A 26,873-nucleotide genomic window follows, 5' to 3' on the forward strand; every position below is an offset into this window, starting at 1 on the left:
ACCTCAATAAAATCAAAAAGAGTTGCTTTTAAAAATTGACTATATGCAGGTTTGATGGAAAAAGTTGATCATAAAAATTTTTAAATCGTATTTGCAACAATTCAACCTTTCTTTATATGAAACAAATATTCAATAACTAAAATGATGAAGAAATAGTCAAAGACACTTCATAAAAATTGGATGAGAGTAGAACCAATTGCAAATCAACGCCTACTTAGAAAATAGACAACGATAGGCTGCCCAATAATAAATTTGTTCATATTTAGCTAAAGTATGTGCATATTAATATTTTCTTATCTACATTTTTCAAATAAAACTGCCACAGAACAATAGCTGCCAAACACAATAGCTGATATACATGGACTGTGTCTATTGACATTTCTTCGTTTGGTTCGGGCTCTTCGTACATGTGGATTTGCACGCCATTTCATCTTAGCTTGTTTTGTTGCCATTATGGACATGTGCAATTTGACACCTCAAAATATTTTTAATATAAAAATGATATCAATTTTTCCATATGGTTACATTAACAAAATATAGGGCAACACCCATATTTTGATTTTGTGTGGTAAGGGTGGGTTGATTACAAATAATTTTTATATTTTGTGATTTTTTTTCATATCTATTGTGTTCGGATTTTTTCTTGATGAAAAGTAGAGTTGCCAAGTAAATTTTTATTTTCTTATGAATAACGTGAAAAGAAATTAATGAAGAAGAATAACGACGTACTCCCGTATGATCTATTAGGACTTTCAGTGAATAGTTGTTAAAGAAAAATTAAAAATATATAATCAAAGTACACTAATTTATATTAAAAATTACAGCAACGCATATTTAGGTGAGCCAAATTTTATGGTTTTTAGCAGCTATAATATACTATATAATATACTAATAGGATGTATATATTCGTTCTTTGCTACTCTAAAACGGCGCTAACGCGTTTTTTGGCACATGAGAAGAGCGTTGAAAAAATTAAGAGCTACTAAAAATGCTAACCAATAGAAATCTTACCAAGAGCGATTATTCACAGGAAAATATTTTTAACACATGTAAATGTTCTTTTCCTAGACAATTTGCTGTAATCACTCTTGGAGGTTTCATTTTGAACGATGAGAACGGCAAATAAAAATATTACCAAGTAATGTCAGTTTTAACCTAAAAATATAAACACTTATTTTGTTTCTTAAAAATTTTTTAAGATCTATAAAAAAATAATTCTCTTTGTATTTTGCTAGCTACTATAATACCATATCCGACTTCAACTAATTTTTTTCTCTCATAAACTGTGTAATATAGTATTTTGACTGGTATGTACGCCAACGACACTTGCGCCCTGTATTTTGGTTGATCTATTTTAATATCAGACTCTCGACAGAAAATGATCGGGACTTGAAAAAGTTCCTGAACATGAAGATACACAATTTTTAAAGAATTCTACTAAGTAATATTAAATCAAATTCTGCACTTTTTAGTTCAACATTAAAAAGAGTGTGACAGCATCAGAAGTAAAAATTATAATTACACGATTCTCACACAACGTCGTTGTCGACTATTTCGAAAAGAAAGTTTTTTTGAAGACAAGCAATTTAATACATAATATAATCGAATCAATTTGTGTACTCCGTAAATAATATTAAGATTGATCGATTTCATTCTTCTATTAAGTCCATGTGCGAGTTCGAGTAAATTGTGGTAAAGTAAATTGAAATTTTCTAGGGATTTTTTGCACTACACTTATTTATACTTATTTATTATTTTTCTGTTAGTAGTATTCAAATTTATTTATTATACGTCTTATAAAGTTACCACAATGATAACACTTAATTTACCTAATTTTATACTTAATTTACCCTAGTCGAAATTGTGGTAAATACCAACATTTGCTGCCACACCGACATGATTTACTATTTCCCTCAATTTACCATGAATTTTCTGGAAATCGTACAACGCCTAAAATTATAATTGAGAAAAATCGGAAAGCACTTTACTGGGGAGGGGGAAGAATAGTATGGGTAAGGGTGTTTTTTTTTAATTAGTAACAATTTATTTAAAATTAGTTTATGTAGAATACTTTTGAATTTTTTTTTAAATTTGGCAATCCTTTGAAAACAGCACGTGCTTTGTTGACCCTCTACAAGGGATATGCAGCTGCGCATGTATACCTTTTTCTTCCTTTTACAAAGTCGTACAATGACAAACGGAAGGATGTGGTTTTGGAATGTGGGGAAGAAAGTACTGAGAAAGAATTTGTGGTGAAACAAATAATAAATGAGAAGAGTTGTTGCACACTAAAGATATCTTACGCTAACATCAATTATTAATTTAATTTTGATCATTTAGACTATAATTCTTCTTTTGCGATTTTTTTGTATAAAGTTCATAATTGTATAACTGTTTTTAATTTAAAATCTAATTTAACTTTAGTAGAAATGAAATGATGAAAGAGTTTTTTAGTTTGAATTTAAGTGCTTTTTTAATGAAAGCGTAATTTTGATGAGAAATTTTATGAGGGACCCGCTAAAACACATATATGTTTCGCTGCTGATTTTTATCTAGCCGTAGTCGTAAAACTAGAACAGACACTCTGGTTAAGCACTTGCATCAAAACAGACGTGCTGGTGTTCTGTAATCAATAGTTTTATGAAAATATTTTTACGATGCCCTTTATTGCATTACATGCAATTTGAGATTGTAGTAGTAAGTGCATTGAGAAAAGTTTTTTTAAATTATTTGTCATCTTACTATTTTATGTGGAAATAAAGTTCTTTTCTGTTTTTTAAAAACACACATTTATTTATACTGGTTTCTCTCAGAAGAACACTAACAATAAATATTTAAGTCTTCACTCGACTCATATAACATTCCGACTTTAATATTAATTAAACGATTGTGTATTGAGAAAAACAAATAAGTGAACTTACATATTCGGATCAGCATTATATATGATTTAATAAGAAAACAACTGATGTTCTGCAATTCACTAAGCAAAACTAATGCGTCTTTATCTAGTTATTTGATACTAATTAGTGGCTGATTTGTTTTTAGACAAGAATTACTAGTTAACGAAATATTAATATCGCAGATTTTTATTGTATTTTTTTCTAATTCTATCAAACTCCGCATTTGGAAAGACAATTTGTACAACTCATTGAATACAATATACTACGAATATCAATAATTTTTATCAGAATTTTTGACTATCGTTTTTATAGAATATTAGCATTGAGGACATTGTACCCTAGCACAGGAAACCATGAAGATTCATTTGCAGTTTTTTGGCTTTAATATACTTGCGCCCTGTTAATAGGCAGCGCATTTTGCATATAACATTATTACATCGTGCGTGTCAATTGCTTCCTTAAGGTTTAGAAAAATTGCAGAAATGTATTTCTAGAGATCAAATAAGTTACTTTATCTGTTATTCGATTTACATATTTAATAGCTGTGTTCAATGAGCCCAAGAAATATGAAACTTGTTTCAATTTAAATTTCAAATATATTGAAATTTTCCTAACTCGAAGTCCCCTAACTCAAATTATTCCACAAATCGAAGTCCTATTTACGAAGTTTGAATTTTTAACAGGTCTTCCTTGTACTTTTTTCTCCAGAAGTCGAATTCCGCTAACTTAAATATTTCCGTAACTCGAAGTGAAAATTTACATAGCTCGAATTTTTTGTTCTGTCTTTATATTTTCAAACAGTTTTGTGAGTTACTTTTCTAACTTGTGCGTCATTATGGCGTTTAACTTTTGGCGGCACTTAGATGTCTACGAGGGCTGCTATATATTTTTCTGGCCTAGGAAACACTGAGTGTTGCCAGGTGCAATCTGACATTTCCATTGGAAAGGTTGACATTTTTTAGCATAATATCATTCAGAACGTGTTGTCATATAATTGTGATTTGTTTTATTTACAGAGCCTTAAAAAATTCATCTCGGCCAAAAAATAGTGTTTACACCTTTTCGTGTGATCATTTTTCACAACTTTTGACGTGGATTATCTGACAAGAGTGCATTGATGAACTTAAAACTTTGTATAGCGATGAAGCACCATCCTAAAGCACTGTGAAAACTGGTTTAATGAATTCAATCGTGGCCGACGCTCGCTCAACGACGAATTCCGTTAAAGTCGTCAAAAAACGGGCGTTGTGCCAAAGAACATTGATGCTGTGCGTGAACTGATAATGCAAGATCGTCATGTGATATACCGTGAGATAGAGGCATCCTTGGTGCAAAGAAATGTTGAAAAAATACGTTCGCAGTGCTTCCAAAGACGTTTATAAAATCGTCATAGATGACGAACTATTGATTTATGCGTATGAGCCCGAAACAAACAACAATCGATCGTGTGGGTCTTCGAAGACGAGCCAAATCCAACGAAAGTTGTTCGTGGAAGAAGTACTTCAAAGCAAATAGTCGCCTATTTCTTCGGCAAAACTGGTCATGTGGCGACTGCGGCTGTTCCGCTTGAGCAACGAAGGACGGTCACTTCTGAATGGTACACCACAATTTTTTGCCTGAAGTCTTCGGAGAAATTCGAAAAACGAGCAAGAGAAGACGAATCATTGTTCACCATGACAGCGCGAGCTCTCACACATCCGCTCAAACCATCGCCTTTTTGACTGGCCAAAACGTCGAATTGATATGTTAGGCTATCCGCCGTACACCCCAGACTTGGCGCCCAATGACTTTTTTTTATTCCCGCACATCAAGAAAAAAATCTTCGTCGCCAGGAGACGGTGTTGAAGCGTTCAAGAACCATGTTTTGGAGGTGTATCAATCTGTGTGGAAAAAGTATTTCGACAATTGGTTTGAGCGCATGCAAAAGTATATAAATCAGGCTGAAGAATACTTTGACAAACAATAAATCAATTTTTGATGATAAATATTCGCATTTTCATTATTAGGCTAGAAATATATGTAGCAGCCCTCGTAACAATTATTGTGAATTTTCTTAATGCGATGATAGCAGATAATTGCAATGAATACTCAAGACTCGAATCATACACGAATCATTGACTGTGTTTTATTTATATGCATTCAGACTCTCTTTTTCGTATATTCGATTCCACCTGATTCATACAAACAGCTGACAGCACTTATAATGGTTTATACTCTGCTCATATGATACTCATAAACACGGACATTCGACACGAAAATGATGCAAATGATTCATGAATCATTTATGAGTATTAAGTCACATTCGTGAAAAATTTCTTTATTGTTTATTTATTTTATTATTTTTTATTATTATTATATTTTATTATTATTATTATTATTTTATTTTATTATTGTTCTAACTTACAACTTTGTATTTTCAGGTATCTAATTTTTTCAAACAAAAAATAATATGTTAACCTGAAATATAAGAAAATATAATTTCCAATTAAAACAATTTCCAACTATAATTTCCAACTTGTGTTTTAAAACACAAGAAATATTCAAGAACACAAACAAAACACATGTTTTGGCATAGCAAACAACAGCGCTCACACAAAATTTCATACAGCACTCACACGAGTCATCGAGTCATTCATACTCACCTGAGTATATGCTATGATTCATGAATCATACGTATTATTGTGAAGCGGATTCATTAGCACCGGTATTCGTTAACGAATGTACTTATCAATCACTTCTGTGGAAAATATGAATGCGTATAAGTAGTGTGTGAGAAAATTATGACTCGTTGCAGTTTTCTGGATAATGGAGTTGTGCTTATTATAAGCAGTAGAGTCTCAATCTTAAACATGAGTAAAAGAAATTTTAAATGTTTGAGATTCCCGGAAAAAAATTAATTAAATTATTGAAGTAGAAACAGTTGACAAAAAGAAAAAAGATATAGTTGAAAAATATGATATTCCTTGTAATATCTTATCAACGATTTTAAAAAATCAGGACAACTTAAAATGAAAGTTTTGTAATAATAAACTTAAACGGAAAAATTTATAACTTCGGGTAAAGGAATCCTTTTACCAATCCTGTGAAAATCCAGGATAATTTAATTTATCATATAAATAAAAATTTAATATATAAAAATATGTATTAAAATATATTACATGGCAATCATGCCATCATTTCATTTCAAATATAATAGAGTATCGATTAAGACAAAGATGATTTTATATGAAATGTTTGAAAATATTATTCAGGTAAGGAATAGGTTTTGTCATGTTTATATGGATCCAGGTTAAAGAATTTCTGTGATTTGGTTAGAGACTACAGGGTTATAATTTACTTAGACTAAATAATGACAGTGAAGTGATGAAGTGATTCCAAAGATAGTTTGTAAAAAACTTGAGGTTCGATTGGATAATTGTGAACTTCTAGAAGTGCTAAGGACTTGAAATATACAATTACAGATGAAGATATAAATTCAGTTGAAATTAACAACTTTTAACAATAAAAAAAAATTTTTCGATACTACAAAAAACGCATACATATAGGTAGTAGGTATTGTGTTGGGCCAGATTATTTACAGGTACGGCGGAGACTGTGGATGAAAAAATCGGATTTTAACGTTAATGTTAAATAAAATTATATGAGTATGGAGAAAGATGATTAGAGATTTCCAAATTTTCTTGCGGCTTCCAAAAAATGGCTTAGATTTTAAAACTCTCAACTGTATATCCTAGGTAAAATATAGCTACATAGGTAACATAAATTATGAACAATCGCAATGCTTAAGTTCACCGCTGCTGTATAATATATGAATATAATATAATATAATAATATTACCTACATAATAATATATTGCCATATGATAATATGAAGCCTACACCATTAACTTTTGGTTGATTTTGATTGCGGTTGATTGCTAGAGAAGCGAAGCGTTGATTCAAAATTCACGTCAACTATTTCATCTGTCTTCAGTAAGTCGCAAAAAGTAAATATAAGACTGTGTAAGTTTATTTTCAAATTGAGATCGCCTGAAACAATCCTCAGGAGTTCGTATATTCCAGCATACATATTGTTTCTGTATCTTCATTCGAGAGACCGTTGGACAATATTTCAGTAATATTGTTTCAGTAATAATTGGCTTTTGGGTGTAGCGTAGATTGTCACAAAGAGTCCCAGGCTGGTACTGAAATTATCAGAACTAGTCACCAACCTGACCTTCAGCTCTTTAAGTCTGGTTGCAAAGAATTTTTTACTGAGGATTTTCGCTGTTTGTGCTTAGCCATCGAATTAGTGCTAAAACATGAACCAGATAATTCAATTCGGCACTATTGTGCAGTGCTATTGAGAGCAACATTTTACTAATGATCTCATCGACATGAGAACTCTTGCTAAAAGATTTGCTTTCAGGATTCTTATATTTGCACAGCCCCCAGTTAGCGCATTAAGGTCTTTTATGTTTCCCGAGGAACTGAGAGGTCTCAAATTGGTTTAGAAATAAAACAATAGCGTTTATTCCTTTTCGTTTGCGAAATACACTTTTCTATTTTCACGATTAAAGGTTAAAGGTTCACCTGTACCCCTTACTTGTCAACACACGTACTTCCACTTAAGAATAATAGCGAAAAGTTTAGTCAATTATAATTTAGTCAACCTCATTGTCATGAGCAATGAGGTTAAGATCAATTCACTGCCAACAAGCCGTATTCAGTAGTCACGCAGCTTTATGAGATACTGTCATAATAGCTCATGAGCTCATAGGTCGTAAACATAAAGTGCGTTCAAAGAAGGGGGAAGAATTGTAATTTCAGTAATTATTGGGGTAAGTAGAAACATCTTATATTCTTGTGTGGATATGGCTATTTTACTGATTACTGTTAAATGTATATTTTAGTATTGCATGCCTTACACTGCAAATTTTCATAAAAGGAAATCAGCAAATCAAGCAGAAAATATAAAAAATTATGTTTTCAGTTGCTTTCATGTACCTATAGCTTATAGCCTATACCTTGAAGGAACAAAAAAACAAAAAAACAAAAACTATTTTAAAATAATTTTATAAATTTTCTTATGCTTGCTATTTTATTATTATATATGTATATTACGTGATTCCTCTCAATCGTAGTACACTACACTTTGTGTAGTTAGTAATTAGGCATACGTGACCTGGCATTAAATTGCTCTATGTAAATACCTAAGAGACCACATTTGTTTTGTTTTGGGCTGGATTGATTACTAAGGAACTGGTAAATTGCAACAGCAACAACCACAGCAAAACAACAAAAACGATGGTTTTAATAATAAGAACAGAAAAAAGGTTAAGGATTAGCATAAACATAAGAATAAGTAAAAGAACATCAACAGGACAACAAAATCTTGCTGTGTTTATAGCCGAACATGAAAAGCTTTGATATTGACATGTTCCAACAGTCAGTGGGACCTTTATGTCATGTGATGTGGTATGCGCAATTATCGTTAAAATGTGTATATACTTCTAAATCAAGATATGCATTATGCAGTTGAAATTGAATTACTAAAATATATAGCGCAAAGGCATAAGGTTTCATTGCAGTTAATTAGTATAATGAAGGCACAGAATAAGCAGTTTTCTCAACTTGACTTAAACATGGAAAAATCCTGTAAACGCTACTGTTCTCTCTAATTTGTAGAACCATTAAATTTATTAATACATGAAAATGTGAAAACTTGTTGTAGTCGGAAATACATTGCTGCCGCAATAATTGGGAAAATGTGTTTGTCTGTATACGACGGGGGCTGTTATTAAATATAATGTTCGGTGAGGTTATATAAAACTAATTCTTAAGCAAACAGCAAGAAGTAGTAAACATTATTGAAGTTATTATTTAATTTAGGCACAAATGTTATCATATGTGTAATATGATTATCTTGTTTGTAATATATACATATATATAATATACGAATTCGTTAAAAACTAAAAATCACGAGAGGAACTTAATTTCAATATATGTAATGTCCACTCTTCTAAAAAGAGCCTTGACTCAACAAATTCTCATATCCCCTCTACAGTAATGATAATCGTGACAGGTATATGCACTCATTCACATAAGTCATGATTTTCAGCAACATCAGTTGTTATATATATGTTATATAAATGAACTAATGAATGTAAGAATAATGAGAAGGAGGTTCAAGCAATGAAGACACAAATGATACACATAATAGTTATAGTATTTAGAAAAGATCACCGCATTAGAGAAACTGGTTATCATTGAATAATGCAGTCACTTTACTTAAAACTGAAATTGAAAAATTAAAGACCGTAGAAAAAACTCTATCCCAGAATGGAAAAGCAAGATACTGCAACTACGGTATATCCCATCCAGCTAACAATCGTGGTTATGTTGTCGTAATATAATGGATTGCTCAATGTCAACTCATAGGTATTCATGTATAAATATATCTATGTAGTCATTTATATTATATGTTACTTTTATTCATTCTAAAATTAAATTAACTTAAATAAAATCGCAATAAAAGTATTCTTAGAAATATTCGAAATTTCTAAGTGCATTACACTACGCATCTTGATAGAAAAGCACATGTAGTTTCCGAATAATCATTATTAGTTTCGTTATTTATAGAAACCAAAGACAGTGACTTGATGTGTCGTTCTTAAAGAGTTCATTTCAAGACACAGCATTTCTAACAAAACTGTAATCGTACATAAAGTGGAGCTCTCATCTAATATCTCTTGAAATACGTAATCAATTCAAAGCATTATGTTCGCCATTGAATAGAGTAAAAGTACCTGTCTTGATAGAATTTTCAGTCTCGAAAAGAATATACCCTAAGTCAACTACTTGCAAATCTAGTTTTGATCTGTCGTTTTATCAGTATTACTCTTAACGACTTTTATATTGTTATTGAAAACTGTTTGTATCATAATAATAACCCTCAAGTGATCTAAATGCTAAAGTTTCGTGAAAATCGGAATTAGGCATTGTGAAGTTGAACATTTTAACTTCACGATCATTATCGTAGCACTAGAAGCTTAATTAATGAAACGGAGAAAAAAATTGCTTTAACTAAATATGTAAACATCTAAAATGTGATCCTGCAAACTACACGACATTATATTTGCAAACTAAATTGGTTCAACTGACGTAAGCAATTCTCTTTGAAAAATAACAAGAAAAATAAATAGGCCAATTGACCATCAAACACCTTTACGAAAAGTCGGCAACACATGAGCAAAACATTTGAAACAGCTTTAAGTTTTCTAAACAAACCATGCTAGCTACAACTTCCAAGAGAAAAATGCTCTTCCAACGAAATCGTTGCCATAATAACACCAATTAGGTTTCCGCTAAAAGCAGTGTACTACTGAACAACTATTTGGACAGGTCAACCTTATACATACCTATATTATTTGGCAGGGTATAGCATAAAGATCGTAATTTGAAACTAACCAATAAGTCACTCCACGTTCCTAAAATTAAATCCCTGCTCACGGAATTATTTTGTTGAACACTGCAGAGAGATTACTCAACTTCACAAGTTGAGGAACTGCAATGTCATATGGTACCAGTGCTTTACCTTTAGCGTAGAGCAGACCTTCGCGTACTGATGGACGTGTGATTGGCACATATGCGGATGATAAAGCTGTTCTATCCAGTAGTAATAAAACAAGCGAAGTATCGGTTAAATTATAGACGTGCAATAAAATATGGCTGTGTGGATGAAAGGCTGGAATATCAAAGCTTATCTCTATAAGTACTATATAATTTTCAATTTACTATACAATGCTTACTAAGATTCTGAATTGCGCCTCAGAACCGAAGGAAACACACCTGTTATTAAAAGGATAACATCATCCGCATACGCCACTGCTTTGACTCTACCTTGGTTAAGCCCAGCAAGCAGTGAATTTATTGTCAAAATCCATAATAAGGGAGATAACACTCCTCATTGTGATATAGTTGTGATGCATTTCTCAGTGCTTAGATTGCCCATTTCTGCATTGATGATTCTGTACCCCAGCATTGATGCAATCTATCGAGAGAAGCAGACCGGGATGCTCATTTCGCTGAGAGCCTCCTGCTTGGCCTCCACACTGACGTTAATAAAAGCCTCTTCTACAACTAAGAAGACGCCTGAAATGAATTGTTTACATCCTAGAAATTTTTCCACAACGGTTACTATCTCATATAGCGCCATTCCCTTGGATTATCCTTTGAGATAAGCATGCTAAGCGCTCGATTAGTGTGCGAAACTAGGTATCGATATTAGATAAGCGTCGATCAGTCTTTCCATAGTCTTAAGTAAGAATGAAGTAAGGCTGATAGGTTCATAGTCCTTGGTCGAGCTGTGACCTATTCTACCTGTCTTTGGGATAAATACTACTGTTACTTATCTACAAGTGGTGGGGACATAATTGAGTGAAAGGCAGCTGCAGAAAATCGTGGACAACCAATTTACAGCTACATTTTCCAGAGAAGTAACATAAGTGGTAAGATCCCATTGGGACAAGAGCTCTTGAAGGGAGAAGGAATCGATAGCCCATTTGATTCTTCTTGAAGATACCACTGCTTGTATAATTTCATTAGAATTGGCAGAACGACACCTTCGGTGAATTGCTGAAAGAGCCGAAAAAATTGGTATATACTAATTGTGAACATGATTCAGTTAAGGATTTAACTGGACTTCCATCTGAATTATTAATGAGGGAGGGGCAAGAATGGCCATTTTCGATCAATTTGGCTGATCTGGTCGACTCCTTAATACTTTCAATTTGCTAGTAATGAGAATTCCATAACACTTTCTTGGGTTCCCGAAGCGCTTACGATAGCTTTCATTAAAAGCTGTCCGAGCATAGAGAACTTGTCGTTCCACCATGGTGTTCTACATTTCTTCGCATAAGAGCGAAGGTACGATGCTTCAAGGAAGAAAAAAGGTTATGAGTGAATGAGTTCACCCTACTCTCTAATTCTCTAATCGAGTATGGATATATGCGAAGGTAGCAGTGTTATCCTTCTTAAAAGTTTCAAGAGTGCGTCTTAATATAAAAACAAAAAGAAACTCACCTCTATCGTTGATTTCTCAGCTTCCCCACAAGGATTGCCAGACACTGGTGTCACAGCTCATCAGCAAAGGTAGAATTCTCGATCAGTACGAAATTGCGGACTTATTCTACACCCTTTGGATGCGTCTCATCATCGCGTGACATGTAGGTGGGTACTATTAAAAGAGTAGGCTTATGATTTAGCTCTACTTTGATGGTGGTGATATCTAGAGAGCGTATATGGGAACACGATCTAGACTTGACTTGTCCTTTAACATAAAAAATATTATACCCGTTGATGTTAAGCTCTTTGACACATGAGTTATGAACCCAGGGCTCTTGGATGATGGCAAGATCGATGTCCTTCTCCCTGAGAAAGACAACAAAATAAGGTTATGGATTTTTACGAATGATATTCTTCCTGGCATTTCGTGTTAATAATAATATTTTAATATTACTCTTTCGAGTTCTGATATTTAAATATAAAATATTGTTATTTAGAATATTTGTTGTGCAAGTGGTGGTTTCAATAATATTTTTATATAAAATATGTCTTCGTATTGAACATTCCTTTAGAAATATTCTTCAGTATATTTCGTGGTTTGCGATGAATTTTATATAATATATATATATTATAATTTCCTGTGCCTGTGTTAGACGTCATGGTGCAGGGACACGAAACGGGAAGCTTTGCGCTGCTGTTAAGTATGTTACTGTCACTGATCCTATACTGTCACTTCTTATACTAAAAGTAAGTTAACGTAAAAACTCCTTTTATTATTAATTATTATTTGTATTTACTGATCATAAGATAAGATAAGAAAGAACAGGGTATTAGCTCCCATTTGAGCAGAGCACCGCGACCATAATTGATCTTTTGTGCTACAACAGACCCTAACTGAACAACAGACATTCCGCCTTTCGAATGAAGGCCAAAATGTCGGTTGTTGAGGACTTCCATATGTCGAAAAGTGCTAGCAATTCCCGACCCAGTAATCTCCTCCTGGTCCAGATCAAAGCTGGGCAGTCACATAGAATGTGGCTGGTTGTCTCCTCTGCCCCCAAGCAGAGTCTACAATCTATCTCTTCGGATTGGCGCATTTTGTTGAGGTGGTAACGTAGCCCATGGTGACCCGTTAGATATCCCACTACCAACCTCAACTCTGTTCTGCTAAAGGAGGATATCTTATTATAACTATAGGGGAGAACCAGCTCTTTAGCCTGACGGTTACCTCGACTGTCGTGCCAGTAGCGACTTCTCTCGGTTGAGATCCAATTATTGATTAGAGACCTAGTTGTAGACCAACTTAATCCACAAAAAGGTTTACTGATCATATTTTGTTACATTATTGAGAAAAGTTTTTCTAGTTCCTCTTTTTTAATAAATAAGGAAATGTTGATCTTCTCATTGCCATAAAATCGTTTAGTTCCAAAAAAATAAGTCGTTTTTTTTCTATCTCAATTCCATAACTATTTTCGATAATAAGTTATCATATTTTAATACCCCGATAGCAGCCTGGCTGTCAATTAAAATGACTATTCTTTTTGTTTTAATTATTAAGTTTAAAGTTGAATTATGAAAGTAAACATATTAGCTGGCCATATTTTTTTCAATTAAGAGATGATAGTATTTTTATTTCAGGGTTTTGAAAGTTTTGTGTTCGACCCAAACTTTTTTTTCCACGCCTTAGTTAGTAAAAAGTCTTTATATCACAGAATCAAATGTTGCTCTATGTGGTTAGTATACCTACAAGATGAAGTACATTATTGTTACTGAGTTCGGTTTAGAATCGTAATCGTAAGTAATAATACTACATAAATATATTATGTAGTCCATCTCAATAATTAGTATGGGCACTTTTGACAAAACACCTTTAGTAAACTTTTTGAAACATAAGTATAGCAGTATCAAGTCAACAAATGGATATATTTTGGTTAGATTCATATCCATAACAAAAATTGCATAAATATCCACTGAAACGTCATACGCCATCAATAGGGGTTAGTAATATTTTGACAATTGTTTCCCCGTATTTAATTTATTTTGCACTAGAATTGTTCAGAAAACAAAAAAAAAACAGTTACTGAAATAACTCTTAATAAAGTTGTATGAGTTTTGGAAAAATCACACTTAACTTTTTAAGCTATCGGTACATCAAATCATGATAAGATACTGAGAAGAATTTCACCTCTAAGTAGCATTTATCTCTAAGTTTTCCTAAAGGATTAGAATTTTTTTCTAGGGTTTCGAGAGATACACACAATTTCATAAAATGATAACTAGCCACTAAATGAACAGACTTACGTTTTGTTTTTAAAAAAAAAATTTATAGAGATAGAAATACAAAAAGGTAAATAATAAAAGGAAGGAGAACTGAAGTTAAAGTAACTACTTTTTGCTTTCGAGCTACTTTAAAATAACAACAGTAATAGTAGATGCAACAGTAACATAAGCAGCACTTTAAGTAATCATAATCTAACCCACTTCCTCTAAGTATGCTATACCATTTCTTAAGTGTAGTTTGAGTTTCAATATTTTATCCAACGCAGGGAGAACGCTGTCATGCACCACAGTCCGCTCCATTCACCCGCCAATATCAAAGTACACGATTCTCTGTACTCTATTTACATTGACTCTTGTTACTCAAACCATACCGCAGCACCACATAAAGTGTCATTAACTCAAGTGTATGCCGTGTGAGTGTGCTGCCAAGTCGTTTATGATTTTGGTTCGCAATCTCCCTTGCCGTGCGCTAGTTTGAACCAATATTCTAACGTTTCTTGGTTCGTTGGTTTGTTGATTCTTCAAACTTTTCTGTTAATGCTTTTTGTTTGCTTTTCCACTCGCCACTCGCCATTCGCCATTCGCCACTCATAACCAAATAATCGCTTAAGCATAAAAATATGAAATTACTCGCTTCAGTTATATAAGCATACGAAATAAGCAATAAAAAATCCACAAATGTACAAAAATCCAAAAATTCCGAAGAAAGTAACCAAAGTCAATAGAAGTAGTAACCAGAGCCAGAGCCAGAGCCAGAGCCATAGCAAGAGGAAGAGAAGTACCAGAAGCTAAGGGAAGGAACTTTAAGTAGCAAAGTTGTCGAAACAAATAAAAATAATAGGAAAATGCATAAAAAACTTCATAAATGCTGATTATCTCAAATATATTTGAACATTTGTATTGTGTATCTTTCGGATTGCATTACCGCTTTGCTTATTTTTATTTTAGTTACATTTTGTTTATTGTTGTGGTTAGCTGATTGTTGTTTTAGCTTTTGCTTTTGTTTTTGTTTTTGATTCTGATTTGGATTTTGATTTTGTTATTGCTGTTATTATTGTAGTTTTTTAGTTATTGTTTATCTTTGTACTTTAAACACTGCATTTCCTTTTCCGGTTATAATTTAAATTTTTTCCCGTTCCTTTTTGCTTTTATTTGAGTTCTTCATTTTTAAAAATATATTTCATTGCATTTCACATCCAAACAGTTAACTTGTCTGTCCGTTGTCTATCCAACTGTTTTGTTGTTGACAGGATATCTTTCATCATCAGCATCAGCATCAGCATCAGCATTAGCGTTTGCAACATTTGTGTTTAACTTTTTGTGGTTTCGACAGCTTTCATCTATTATACATTTTTGTTGTTGTTGTTGTTGTTTCAGTTCTTTATCCGTATATTTTTTATCTCTTAATTTGTATATTTCAATTTATTGATATTTATTTTGTGTATTTTTAATAATATTAATAAAGTGCAACGCAGGGCGGTCTTCCTTATAGCCGCCAGTAAATGGTAAACAAAATTCTATGAAAAGCGAACTTAATCGCATTAAGGGCAGCATTATGAGCACCTCATACTACCTGAAAGTGCTTAACTAGAGTCAATAGAATGTTATTCTATAATCACTATTAAATTGATTACTCTTATTGTTCTCAGATTTAAGAAATGTATAATATGCAATTATAGTGATTATATACAAAAAGGAAACCAATTAAAAATGTTTAATAAAGGAGTACAAATAAATAAGTACAATCAAAAAAGTACTTTTAGAAGTCGTTCGATATATATATATGTAGGAAAAACTTTATTTAATTTAATGATAAATAAATTTTATTAATATTCTTACAATAATATTTTACTACAAAACAAAATTATTTCAATGTATTTTACGCCCGTCAACATCACTCGCTCTTTTTCAACTCAAAACAATCAAAAAACTAGCAGCGTTGCCAGTCTTTCGTTTTCTTCATTTTACTGCCCGCCGCCAATTGCCACATATATATATGGTTTTTAGGTCAGCTGATGTAAGTTTGAAAATGTGGGAAAAATACTCCACGTTTCTTATTATACCTTGTGATCAAAAAAGAATGAGAATTTTAATTTTTGAATTTCCGCGCTTATCCAATTGGTAAATTTTTTTTAATTTCAAGTTGGCAACACTATTATACGATTTACGTACGATTACTTTTTGTTTGGCGCCTATACAAAGAAGTCGAAAAATTTTCGTGTGGCGATTTTTATAATGGATCAAAAATTAGAACAACGTGCGTGCATCAAATTTTGTATTGCAAATGGATTCAAGTGTGTCGAAACGTTGAAAATGTTAAAAAAGGCCTTTGGTGATTTGTGTGTGTCGCAACCACGAGTATACGAATGGTTGAAAAGGTTCAAAGACGGTCATACAAGCTTGGACCATGATGAGATCCCAGTCCGCCCAACAACATATGTTACTGAAGAAAACATTGAAGCGGCGAAGCAGATCGTGTTGGAAAATCGTTGTGAACCGATTAGAGAGATTGCAATATTATTGGGCATGTCAAATGGATCGGCCGAACACATTTTAACTGATATGAATTTGACATGTCCACCAAACAACAATCGATCGAATGATGCTTCGAAGGTGAGCCGAAACCGAAAAGAGAATGCCAAAGTCGGTCCAAAATCAAGGTTATGTTAACTGTTTTCTTCGATATTCGTGGTGTAGTGCACTATGAATTCCTTCCGGACAGTCAAATGGTCAAACGGTCAATAAGGAGTATTATTTGACCGTTATGTGTCGTTTGCATGAGGCCATTCGCACAAAGAGGTCAGATTAATGGAAGGAAAACTCATGGATTTTACACCACGATAACGCACCGGCTCACACAGCGTTGGTTGTGTCGCAGTTTTTGGCCAAAAACTCCATCAATATCATCAACCAAGCATCGTACTCTTCAGATATGACCCCGTGTGACTTTTTCCTCTTCCCCCCACTCAAATTGCCATTGCGAGGAACCATAGAGGTTGAGACCATAGAGGCCATAAAAGCGAATTCGCTGCGTGAACTAAAGGTCATACCTTCAGCGGCCTATAAAACTTGTATGGAAAATTGGATTAAGGGTTGGCATGCATGCATTGCCGCAGGAGGAAAGTACTTTGAAGGCGATAATAAAGAAAATGATTAAAAATCAAAATTTTGTGTGTTTTTTTTTAAATTCTCGTTCTTTTTTGATCATAAGGTATTACACATTTTTATATGAATATTCGTTCCCTTTAACTTTTTTTCCTCCTTTTAAAGGAATTTTAATATCAAAATCTATATGCAAGATGGTTTTAAAATAAGTAGAGTTCTCTTGTTTTTTGTAAAGCTGATATTTTTGAGTATTACTTCTTAATTCTGTTCTCCTGTTAACGACATTACACATGTTCATTCTAAAAACTTTTAACAAAACACAAAAATCGATGGCCTTTGGTATTTTCGTGGTCATTCTGGTAGAAAAACGTGATCTGTGAAATAGCTTTAGACGAGGTCTATGAAATAAGCGCATTATAAACGCATCCAGTGATGATGAAGTCTCAGGATTTAAAAAAAAATAATTTAAGCTTCTTTCTCCACAGTAATCTTTAATTGAACTATAGATCTTCTTACAAAAAAATTTCTTTCATGAATGTTTTTTTGTGTGTAAGTGAAGGCATTTCTTTGTTTTGGCGGTTTTTTTTATTAGAATAGTTGATTTTTGTGTTTCGTTCCATCAGTAGGCAGTCACTGATAAAACAGTGGAATGGAGTTTTTAAAAAGGTTTTTTTGGTGCAGTGCCTTGCTGAAACCACTTCATTTTATGATAATTCATTGGCATTTCAGAGAGAACGTTCGTTACTTTTAAAATTTCTGTTCAAATTCAAAGACCTTATTTCTTTATCTTAATGGATACTTGTAAGTTTTTACAAATTGCTCACCATGGTAGCTTTCACTATAAGAAATACATTCAAGATCATTAAAGAACGAATAGTGAGCTCTGACATACTTGATGTATTTAGTCTGTTCTTGTGTATCCGTAGTATTGATATCTCGAGTATTGTGTCAGATCTCGCTTGCGATGAGATGGTTTGAAGGCAACTTGGTTGTGGAGTAAGGCTTTGGTTGGTTTGTGTTTTAAATCTACAACATAAAGCTACTCCTCTTGTTTGACTGCTCGTATACGAAATGTAATTAGTAAGACTGTTGAATACTTTTAAATATCTACAAAAGGATGTACGTTTTTCAGTATCATTTCGAAATTTCAATATTGGGTTTGCGCGTGTTTAATTGAGTATTTATGTTTTCAATATGATTTGGCATTATTGGTGGAAACAAATTTTGATTTAACATCAAAAATATTTACGTTAAAACCGACATCACCATTTCAGACAAGGTAAACTCAAAAAACACTATACACTAAAACTTTGTTTGCAAAATTCATAATTCACTCAATTTATGATAAATTAAAAAATTAGCTTATCAGATGTACTCGTAAACACATATGTTCATCATTTCATATAAAGAACTGTGTTATGGTATGGATGCAAAAATTTCGTTAATTAAATTGAACAAAGGTCACGCTCCACAGAAAACGTAAATCCATCAATCAATAGGTACGCAAACAACTTACACTAATCAGTATCGATAATAATGTGATAATGTAAAAGTTTCTTAACCAAAATGGCAACCTAATGCAAAATATGTTCTACAAAGTAACGCACGGATATTTTGGGAAAAAAGTATTAAGTGTATCAAAGTAACACAGTAAATATTACAACAAATACTACAAATAATAGCATATTTACAATATGAGAAACTTGTCCTTTGCAACTTCCTTCCTTTCTTTCAGCCTTCCTGCCGTCCTTTCATCTCATTGAAGAAAAACTTTTCCACTTTTGCTGCTATTTCAACTTCAATAAGTCTTTGACATAGATCTCCAAAAGTGAATACCGCAGAATGCATAATATATAAAACGTGTTGGCATAAAAAAAAGAAATAAAGGAAACATCCTTAGGCTCAAGGATAACAAAATTGAATAAAATACATAGAAAAATAGTTACATAAGCCAAATGACGAATTGAATAGCGTGTTACAGTTATATAAAGGGGAACACGCTAATGTACATGTGTGTGAGGACATGTGAAAGAATTCACATCAATAACAGAGCATACAACTAGGCGCAATGTGCTGTGAAAGTGTATAATCGTGTGTAAGTACCCCGAAAGTATGCAACACTAGACTTTCATGTGTAGACACACAACAGAAGTTGCGGTAGTATCCTTGTCTGTCCGATACCTACACACCACCCCTCATGCCAGTGCACATGTGTACGCGTGCTTTTAAATTTTGACAGTCGGCATAAACTTATGAAAAATTAAAAAAAATATAAACCGAAACTTATATGTTTTCTTTTCAACTTCATATTTTAACAGCATTTCCATTTCGACTTTTTCCAGTAGTCAATATGCGGCTGAGTTACTACAAACAACCGAGAGAAGTCATATGTACGAGGCATGAATGCATTTCAATCTATGCCCACACAGCCTTCCATAAATGTGCATGGTTCACTAAAAGTTTTGTGGCATCCAATGATGTAAAAATCATGTTTCTGAAGTTATTAGATGTTCTGCTATATTTTTCTAATGTGAAATTTTTTCGTATGAATGAACTCTTGCTGAGTAGGGTACGCGATTGCAATTATTTCGACCGTATATTTACTTCACGATTGCACAATTTGGATCTAACTTTTTTTTGCTAGGCAAAGGCAAGCTCATGTTGTTACCCGTAGGCTGAAAACATCTATGCCTCAGCGTTATAAAAATTTTTGTGGACTGAAATTGTAGAGCTATGAAGTCATAATTATTACATTTGAAATGAAGTCTTTTAATTATGTTATGTTACAAAAGGAGGAAATGATAACAAAACTTATTTCTAACTTTCATGGATAGCTTTGGTTTTTGTTTTTTATATATCGAATTTACTTTCTGAACATAATGGGCATTTAAATTTTAATAAATGCTTACATATGGTGCTGTTGTTGTTGTTGTTGTTGTTGTGTTTTGAGTCAGTGCTATTGCACAATTTTATTCTTTTGTATTCGGGGAGCTTATCCCTGCCCCACACTAAGCTTTAACTGTACTAGAATTATTATCGTTTATTTATCTTTTAACTGATGATGGACCGTAGATCAACATATCTTCCTGTGCGTTCTGAGGTGGACTTAAGGATTGTTAGAGAGGGGTTGGGCAGCGTATCAACTTTTGTGAATAATTTTAGGGCTCTGTCCTTGATATATTTTTTCTATGCATGTCTGTTGTTCTAATATACCAAGGAATCCTAATTAGTCGTCTTAAAGCCAGGTCGTGTGCTATCAGTAATTGCTTTATGGCAGTATTCGAGGCTTTGCTGTATGTTGCACATCTGTACAGTAGTGCTGGCCTAATTATTTCAGTATATAATAACTTTCTATTTTTGAGGTTGAGGCAATTATTATTAAACAGCGGCTTTAGGAGATGTAGAATTTTTGAGCAACTATTCCGTTTGTATTTGATATATTTATACCAATTAAACCATTTGTCAAAAGTGACATATTTTCCTCCCACCGTATCTCCGTGCGACCGAAGCTTACTCCTGGAGGATGCTGCCTTCTCTTTCGTGTTATAAAAATAGTTTTGGTTTTGTCATTACTAATTTTAATCTTCCATTTCTGGAAGTATTCCACCAAGAGGTCTATATTTCTCTGTAAGGTCTTACTTACATTTATGGCATCCCGGTCAGAGTAGATTAAGCACGTTTCTTCTGCGTAAAGCGCTATTGACACGGGGCTTAAGGTGGGGATGACTGCCGTATATACATATATTAAACAATGTAGGTGACAGTGGCGACCCTTGAGGTACATCAACTTCTATTGTTCGTGCGGACGAAGGAGTGTTGATTTTCGTTTGGAAGTATCTTTCTTGCAGGAAGCTACTAATGATTTAGTCTGACCGTTGGTTACCCCAAAATGGGCCATTTTGACTACAAAGCCATTGTGGCAGACCTTATCAAAGGATTTGGCTATGTCGAATATTATCATCCCAGTTGATATCCGTTTACTTAGAGCGGTTTGTATCAGCTGCGATGTTCTGGCTAGTTGTAGTTTTGTAACGAGATCGTCCCTAAACCCGAACTATCTGCTTACATGTAGACAAATTAAATTAATTATAAAAAAAAAATTTTATTTTAGGTGGTTACACACAAGATATCCCTCATCAAGACTTTTACAAGGCTCAGAACAAAAACATCGAGGAACGTTTTAACATAGATATGTATATGTAGGTCACACACTTCTATCTTAAGTATATAGGATATGTCACTGGATATAAGCCATACGCGCCTTTCTTTTTCAGATCGTAATAACTATTATTACGATTTATATTATATACACATATATATGTATTACTTATATATATATTACTTACTGTCATTCATGCCTGACAGATTGTGAAAATATAAATGATTTCAAAAAAAAAAAACAAAAAAAAACGCCTACATGTTTATAATTGGACTAGAAAGGATAGAAAGGTTTGTGCTCTGTGTATTATATGTGTTTAACAAATTGAATGATCTTGCGAGAAGAAGAAGAACGATGAAAACTAGTGAATTGATCACTAAGCTAATAATTAGTTATACTCTATTATAGGTTCATAGATAGATTAATGAATTTTCAGAACTCCTATAATGATCTACAGAGAATTTCGATGATATTTTTAGCAGTGGGGGGAAACCAGAAAGTTTTAGTAAAACTTTAATACTCTAAAAAAGACACAAATAATTCGGAAAACTAAAAAGATACTTTTTCTTAAATACTACAGTAAAATCCTCTGCTACCACCATTAATGCCTGAGATTGAGTTAGAGATTGGGTTGGAAAACACAATAAACTTAGCAAATATCAATCAGGATTCAGAAGGATTCAGATTCAGAACAAATTATTTGTTAGTACCGTTATTACTTTGATGTCAAAGTAGTAATAATATACACAGATATTCATTGTTCTTCAAGTTAAGTAATTAAGGAATATTGTGGTGTAAGAACACAATACGAATTTATTTATGTCTCAAAATCTGAGTTTTTTTATTCTATGAAGCTTTGAAGCTTTTTTAAATGTTGTCCAATGTTTCCGAAGCAATATCATAATCACCAATTTCAACATCTCAATCCGGTGCAAATAGCATTCATTTTTTTTTTATCAAACCTGGAAGCAGTATTAGTGATTTTAGTGATTTCTACACATTTTTCCCTTATTATTTTTCTTATATTCCCAATGTTTTTATTTTCTTTAAAAATCTTTTCAAACACTTTTTTATGTATCTTGCAAATATTAAAAAATTAATTTGCTGGTGCACACAAGCTTCCAAAATCGATGTCAAGCTTATAAATTTTGGTGTGTATATACATTTCTGATGGATAAGAACAAATTTTATTTGACTTAATTGGGTCCATCCAACACTTTTGACATTTTAGACGGCGTGGAATGTAACCAATTCAATTCTACGGGAATTCTACTTGAATAGAATGAGTCCGTTTCTTCAAAGGATCTTGTTTGAAGCGGCGAGTCAGAATAATGGAAATGTTTGTATTTAACAAGTATGTATGTTGATCCTTTTTTCGAGTCAGCGCAACTGGGCACTTTTACTCTTTGATAGCTAGGGGTACTACAGGGTGTCACGCATCTCATTGACTAATTTATATATTCCTTATAAGCTTTATGATTATTCAGTGATGAATCTAAGATCTGCGTACCTCTCCGTGCAGAGAGTGATTACTCTAAGATTAGATAGTGCTAAGTAGGACAGCCTCTCAGTTTTCGCATATAACTTCAGGGCACTATCTTAACAAGATTTTAAATAAGTCGTTTGCCAAAGACATTATACCATTTGTTGTTTGAATTAATCTGACGACGCAAAACGATTCTTATTTTGATAAAATTTAACATTCTTAATATTAAACTGCCGCCCAAAAAGAAGAGGGCGATTCTGATCTGATCCGTTTTCGCATTAAGGATATTAGAATTGATATGTCAATATCATCTTCAGTTTACTATTTATCATTGGTTTTATTATAATTCTGTAGGCATAACGACAGAATAGCTCTTTCCTTAAAATTCTTTTTTTCAATAACTTCGGCAAAAAAATAATTACTACTCAAATATAACAACAACAAATTCTTCACTTAATTTATATTTGTCTGCCCACTCCTTAAAAGTAGTCGAATCATAGTTTGGAAATTTAAATCCTTTTAAATCGGAAAAATTTATTTTGGATCGAGTATCAAATCGAGTATGAATAAATTTTAAATCTCTAATATACATATATACTAAAAAGCTGTATAATTTTTATACAAACTTTCGATATTTTTTTAATTTTAAGAATTGTAATACGTCCTATTTAAAATAATATTTTTAAAATAATTCCAAAAAGTCGACAAAAGTTCAAATTATTAATATGTGGTTTTATTTTAGGTAAAATATATGCCCAAATGTGCAATAAAAACATACATATATGCAGTCACGAAACATGTCCCATCCGGAAGGGTGTGAAATTTATCAGATATTTAGTTAACAATAACTATATTATATTAGGCAACAATATATTCACAATACAACATTTAACAATTCATTAATCAAGTAACATATTAAATAAATTAAATTATTAATTTATATATATACATATATGTATTTAAGTTTAATATTATATTAATATGGATATAATACAACTTTTCACATACTTCTCATAACATTAAACCAACGTTTGTCAAACAAAAGAGTTTGTACTCAGTACCATACATGTTTATACCTCTATATTCAGGAATATATTCTACAGCTGCCTACAAGAAGAAATTTTTCTTCCGTGTTGAAAAAACCAAAGATTGGTGATTATTCCCAAAGGTAATAAACCCTCAGAGCTACCATCGTCTTACAGCCCTTTATGCTTACTGGCCACTGTGTGTAAGGTTCTTGCAAGAATTATATGTTTTAGAATAGAAAAATTCACGGAGTCAAGTCAAGAACTAAGAATGTGGGGACTTTTTAGTCTGTAGGCATGTATGACTCAATTGAGTCGTGCATGAATCGGGCTTACAAATGGACCGAACCTGGAGGAAAAATCTTTTCAAGATACAAATGGCTATTTGCATGCCCGATTCATGCACGTTTCAATTGAGCTGTACATGCCTACGGACTAAAAAGTCCTCACATTCTCAGTTCAAAGTCCTGGAAATCCCTGCAGTACGACCAGTTAAAGTATTCCTTCACAGGGCGGGTTAGAAGAGCACTTAGTGTGCTTTCACTCCGATTGTATATTTCATCCACTCTAACAATGTTTATTGTTCTAGAACAAAAAAAAAGTGATGAAACGAAATCGAACACACTTGCAACGTAAGAATGTGCGGCCAACTTTTCCGCACACCTGACGAAAGAAATTCGTTGACGCTACTAATAAAGCCAGAGAGACAAAATTGAATAGAAATGTATGGCAATGTGAGCTGCAAACTTTACCCCACCTAATCAATTCGGCAAATAAACATGTTGGATTTATATGCATGCAGTGGTTATTCGAATAAAACAGAATAATTTCTCTCATATATTTCCCACTAAACAAAACTCTTTTTCTCATATTACAATTTCTCATATTACCACATTCACAGTTAATCATAATGAGGGCGTTACAAGTTAACCTGCACCATTTCAAGATAGCATCTGCCTACCTGCTTCAACAGTAACGAAGTTAAAATAATCCTATTACAAGAGCCATGAGCTTAAAGGGATCTCATATTCGGACTCAGAACAAAACATTTTGATCTATTGTATGCGGTCAACAAGAGTTGACCTAGATCTTGCGTACTAATAAAAGAAAATATAATATTCTCATGTATATAGAGAATATAGTATAGTGACAAAGACCAGACTGCAGTAAGAATTGATGGTCCTGGAGTCAAATAAGGGCAATATCTGCATATTTGGCTCATGATCATGATTACCATAAGTTATAGACAAGCGGTTTTAGTAGACTTAGTGTGGAACTTATTATAGGCAGCGACTTCTTTTATAGTCTCATTTGTCATCTCTAATACAAATGAACGTTATGAGTTACTTTTGCTAATAAAATCAACCTTTATTACCAAAAACTGGCAGAAATTCTTACACATCACCATCGATATTGCCAAACTTCATAAGTGTGTCAAGAAACTGAAAGTTTCCACTCGACATTTCTTTTTAGACTATGTGATTCTAGAAATTTCTCTAGTCTTAAATGAGTTAAGTACCTCCAGTTTGGAGATACTTTAGTAATTGTTTCTATGGTTGAAAAAAAAGTGATATAATAAGTGCATTGCGCCACGAAGGAAGTACTTCTATGCAAATGAAATATATCTATAAAAATAAACAAATTTTTTATTAAGTTTTAAATTATTTCACCTTATGTTTTGGTTACAGTGTTGGGGTAGACTTTAACAACATGATACGAACAAACATTTTTGTATATAATTATAAATTAGAATGGTTTTTATTTATAAAAAAACGTACAGATTTTTTATCATTTCAGGGTTTTCACAAAATGATACAGAAATGACAACGACTGCTTTAGTAAATAAATGCATGTTGGAACACCAACGAACACTTCAGCTAAGTATTCCTGTGACAAGACTACAAGCCGAATGTCTATAAAAATTTCGAAAAAAATTGCTTGTGATGTAATAAAAGTAAAGTACGAGAATACAAAGAAAAAATGTGCAAAATTGTAGCTAAACAATTTGATATTTTGCCAAAACATATTAAACAAAACCAGCCGGAGACAAACAGAGAGCATATTGTAGCTTGTAGCGCACAAAATAAAAAAATCCATAAAAAATTCGAAAAAATTGGTGCAAAAGTATGTTTGGGGACCAAAAAAACAGTCAACGCCATCACAGTCATCATCATCAACATAGTCATCAAATCAGCCCAGTCGAACGTGCGCTGGCAGAATAATTCAGTATGCCGATACTGCAAAATAGTGCTATAAGATACATGTTCAGACACGGCATTGTGCTTGGTCGCAATGAAATCAGGAGCAGCTACACTAAAATTATAATCAACCGTTTAAAGTATAGACTATTCCTAATAATAAGGCTATAAGGTTATTCCCAATAAGGTTATCCAAAAACGCTAAGACCCCGTAAAAATATTAATTGTTATTTCAAATTTATTGAAATGCGGAATATCTCAAGATCAAACCTCAAAACCATAAAAGCACCTGATGAAATGACATCGTTTGCTTGCACTCAATATGCCACTGTTGAAATGTAGTCTTACGGAGCAGTTCCACTACCACAAAAGTATATCCAACAAGTATACTTAAATTTCTCCACAAAAAAAATGGGGAAAATAAAATGAACCGAACCGAACTGAACTAAGCTTACAACAAAATGCAAACCAACAGAAAATGTCACTTTTGAAATGTGACACGATAATAATACGTGACCAACAACAGAACAAGAGCATCATTGCCAATACCAGCGCAAACAAAGAAATCAACTAAACCTAAAAATATTTTTTCGGATTTCCTACAACCACTTCCCACAGGATGCCTGGATGGGTTCAATGTTAAATTCCAATTTGCTTCAATTTAATAAAGAGACAG

At 32.9% G+C, this 26,873-nt stretch overlaps 1 protein-coding gene across 1 annotated transcript in view; it reads right to left on the reverse strand.

Moving 5' to 3' along the window:
- Positions 1 to 15,448: 15,448 nt before the first annotated feature.
- Positions 15,449 to 26,873, reverse strand: part of LOC119688644 (tonsoku-like protein) — a 41,235-nt gene continuing 29,810 nt past the window's right edge. The window contains exon 5 of the mRNA XM_038103314.1: positions 15,449 to 15,626. Coding sequence (XP_037959242.1) covers positions 15,449 to 15,626 — 178 coding nt within the window. The remainder of the gene's footprint in view (positions 15,627 to 26,873) is intronic.

This window comes from Teleopsis dalmanni, chromosome X (genome assembly GCF_002237135.1).
Source record: "Teleopsis dalmanni isolate 2A chromosome X, ASM223713v2, whole genome shotgun sequence".
Taxonomy (NCBI): domain Eukaryota; kingdom Metazoa; phylum Arthropoda; class Insecta; order Diptera; family Diopsidae; genus Teleopsis; species Teleopsis dalmanni.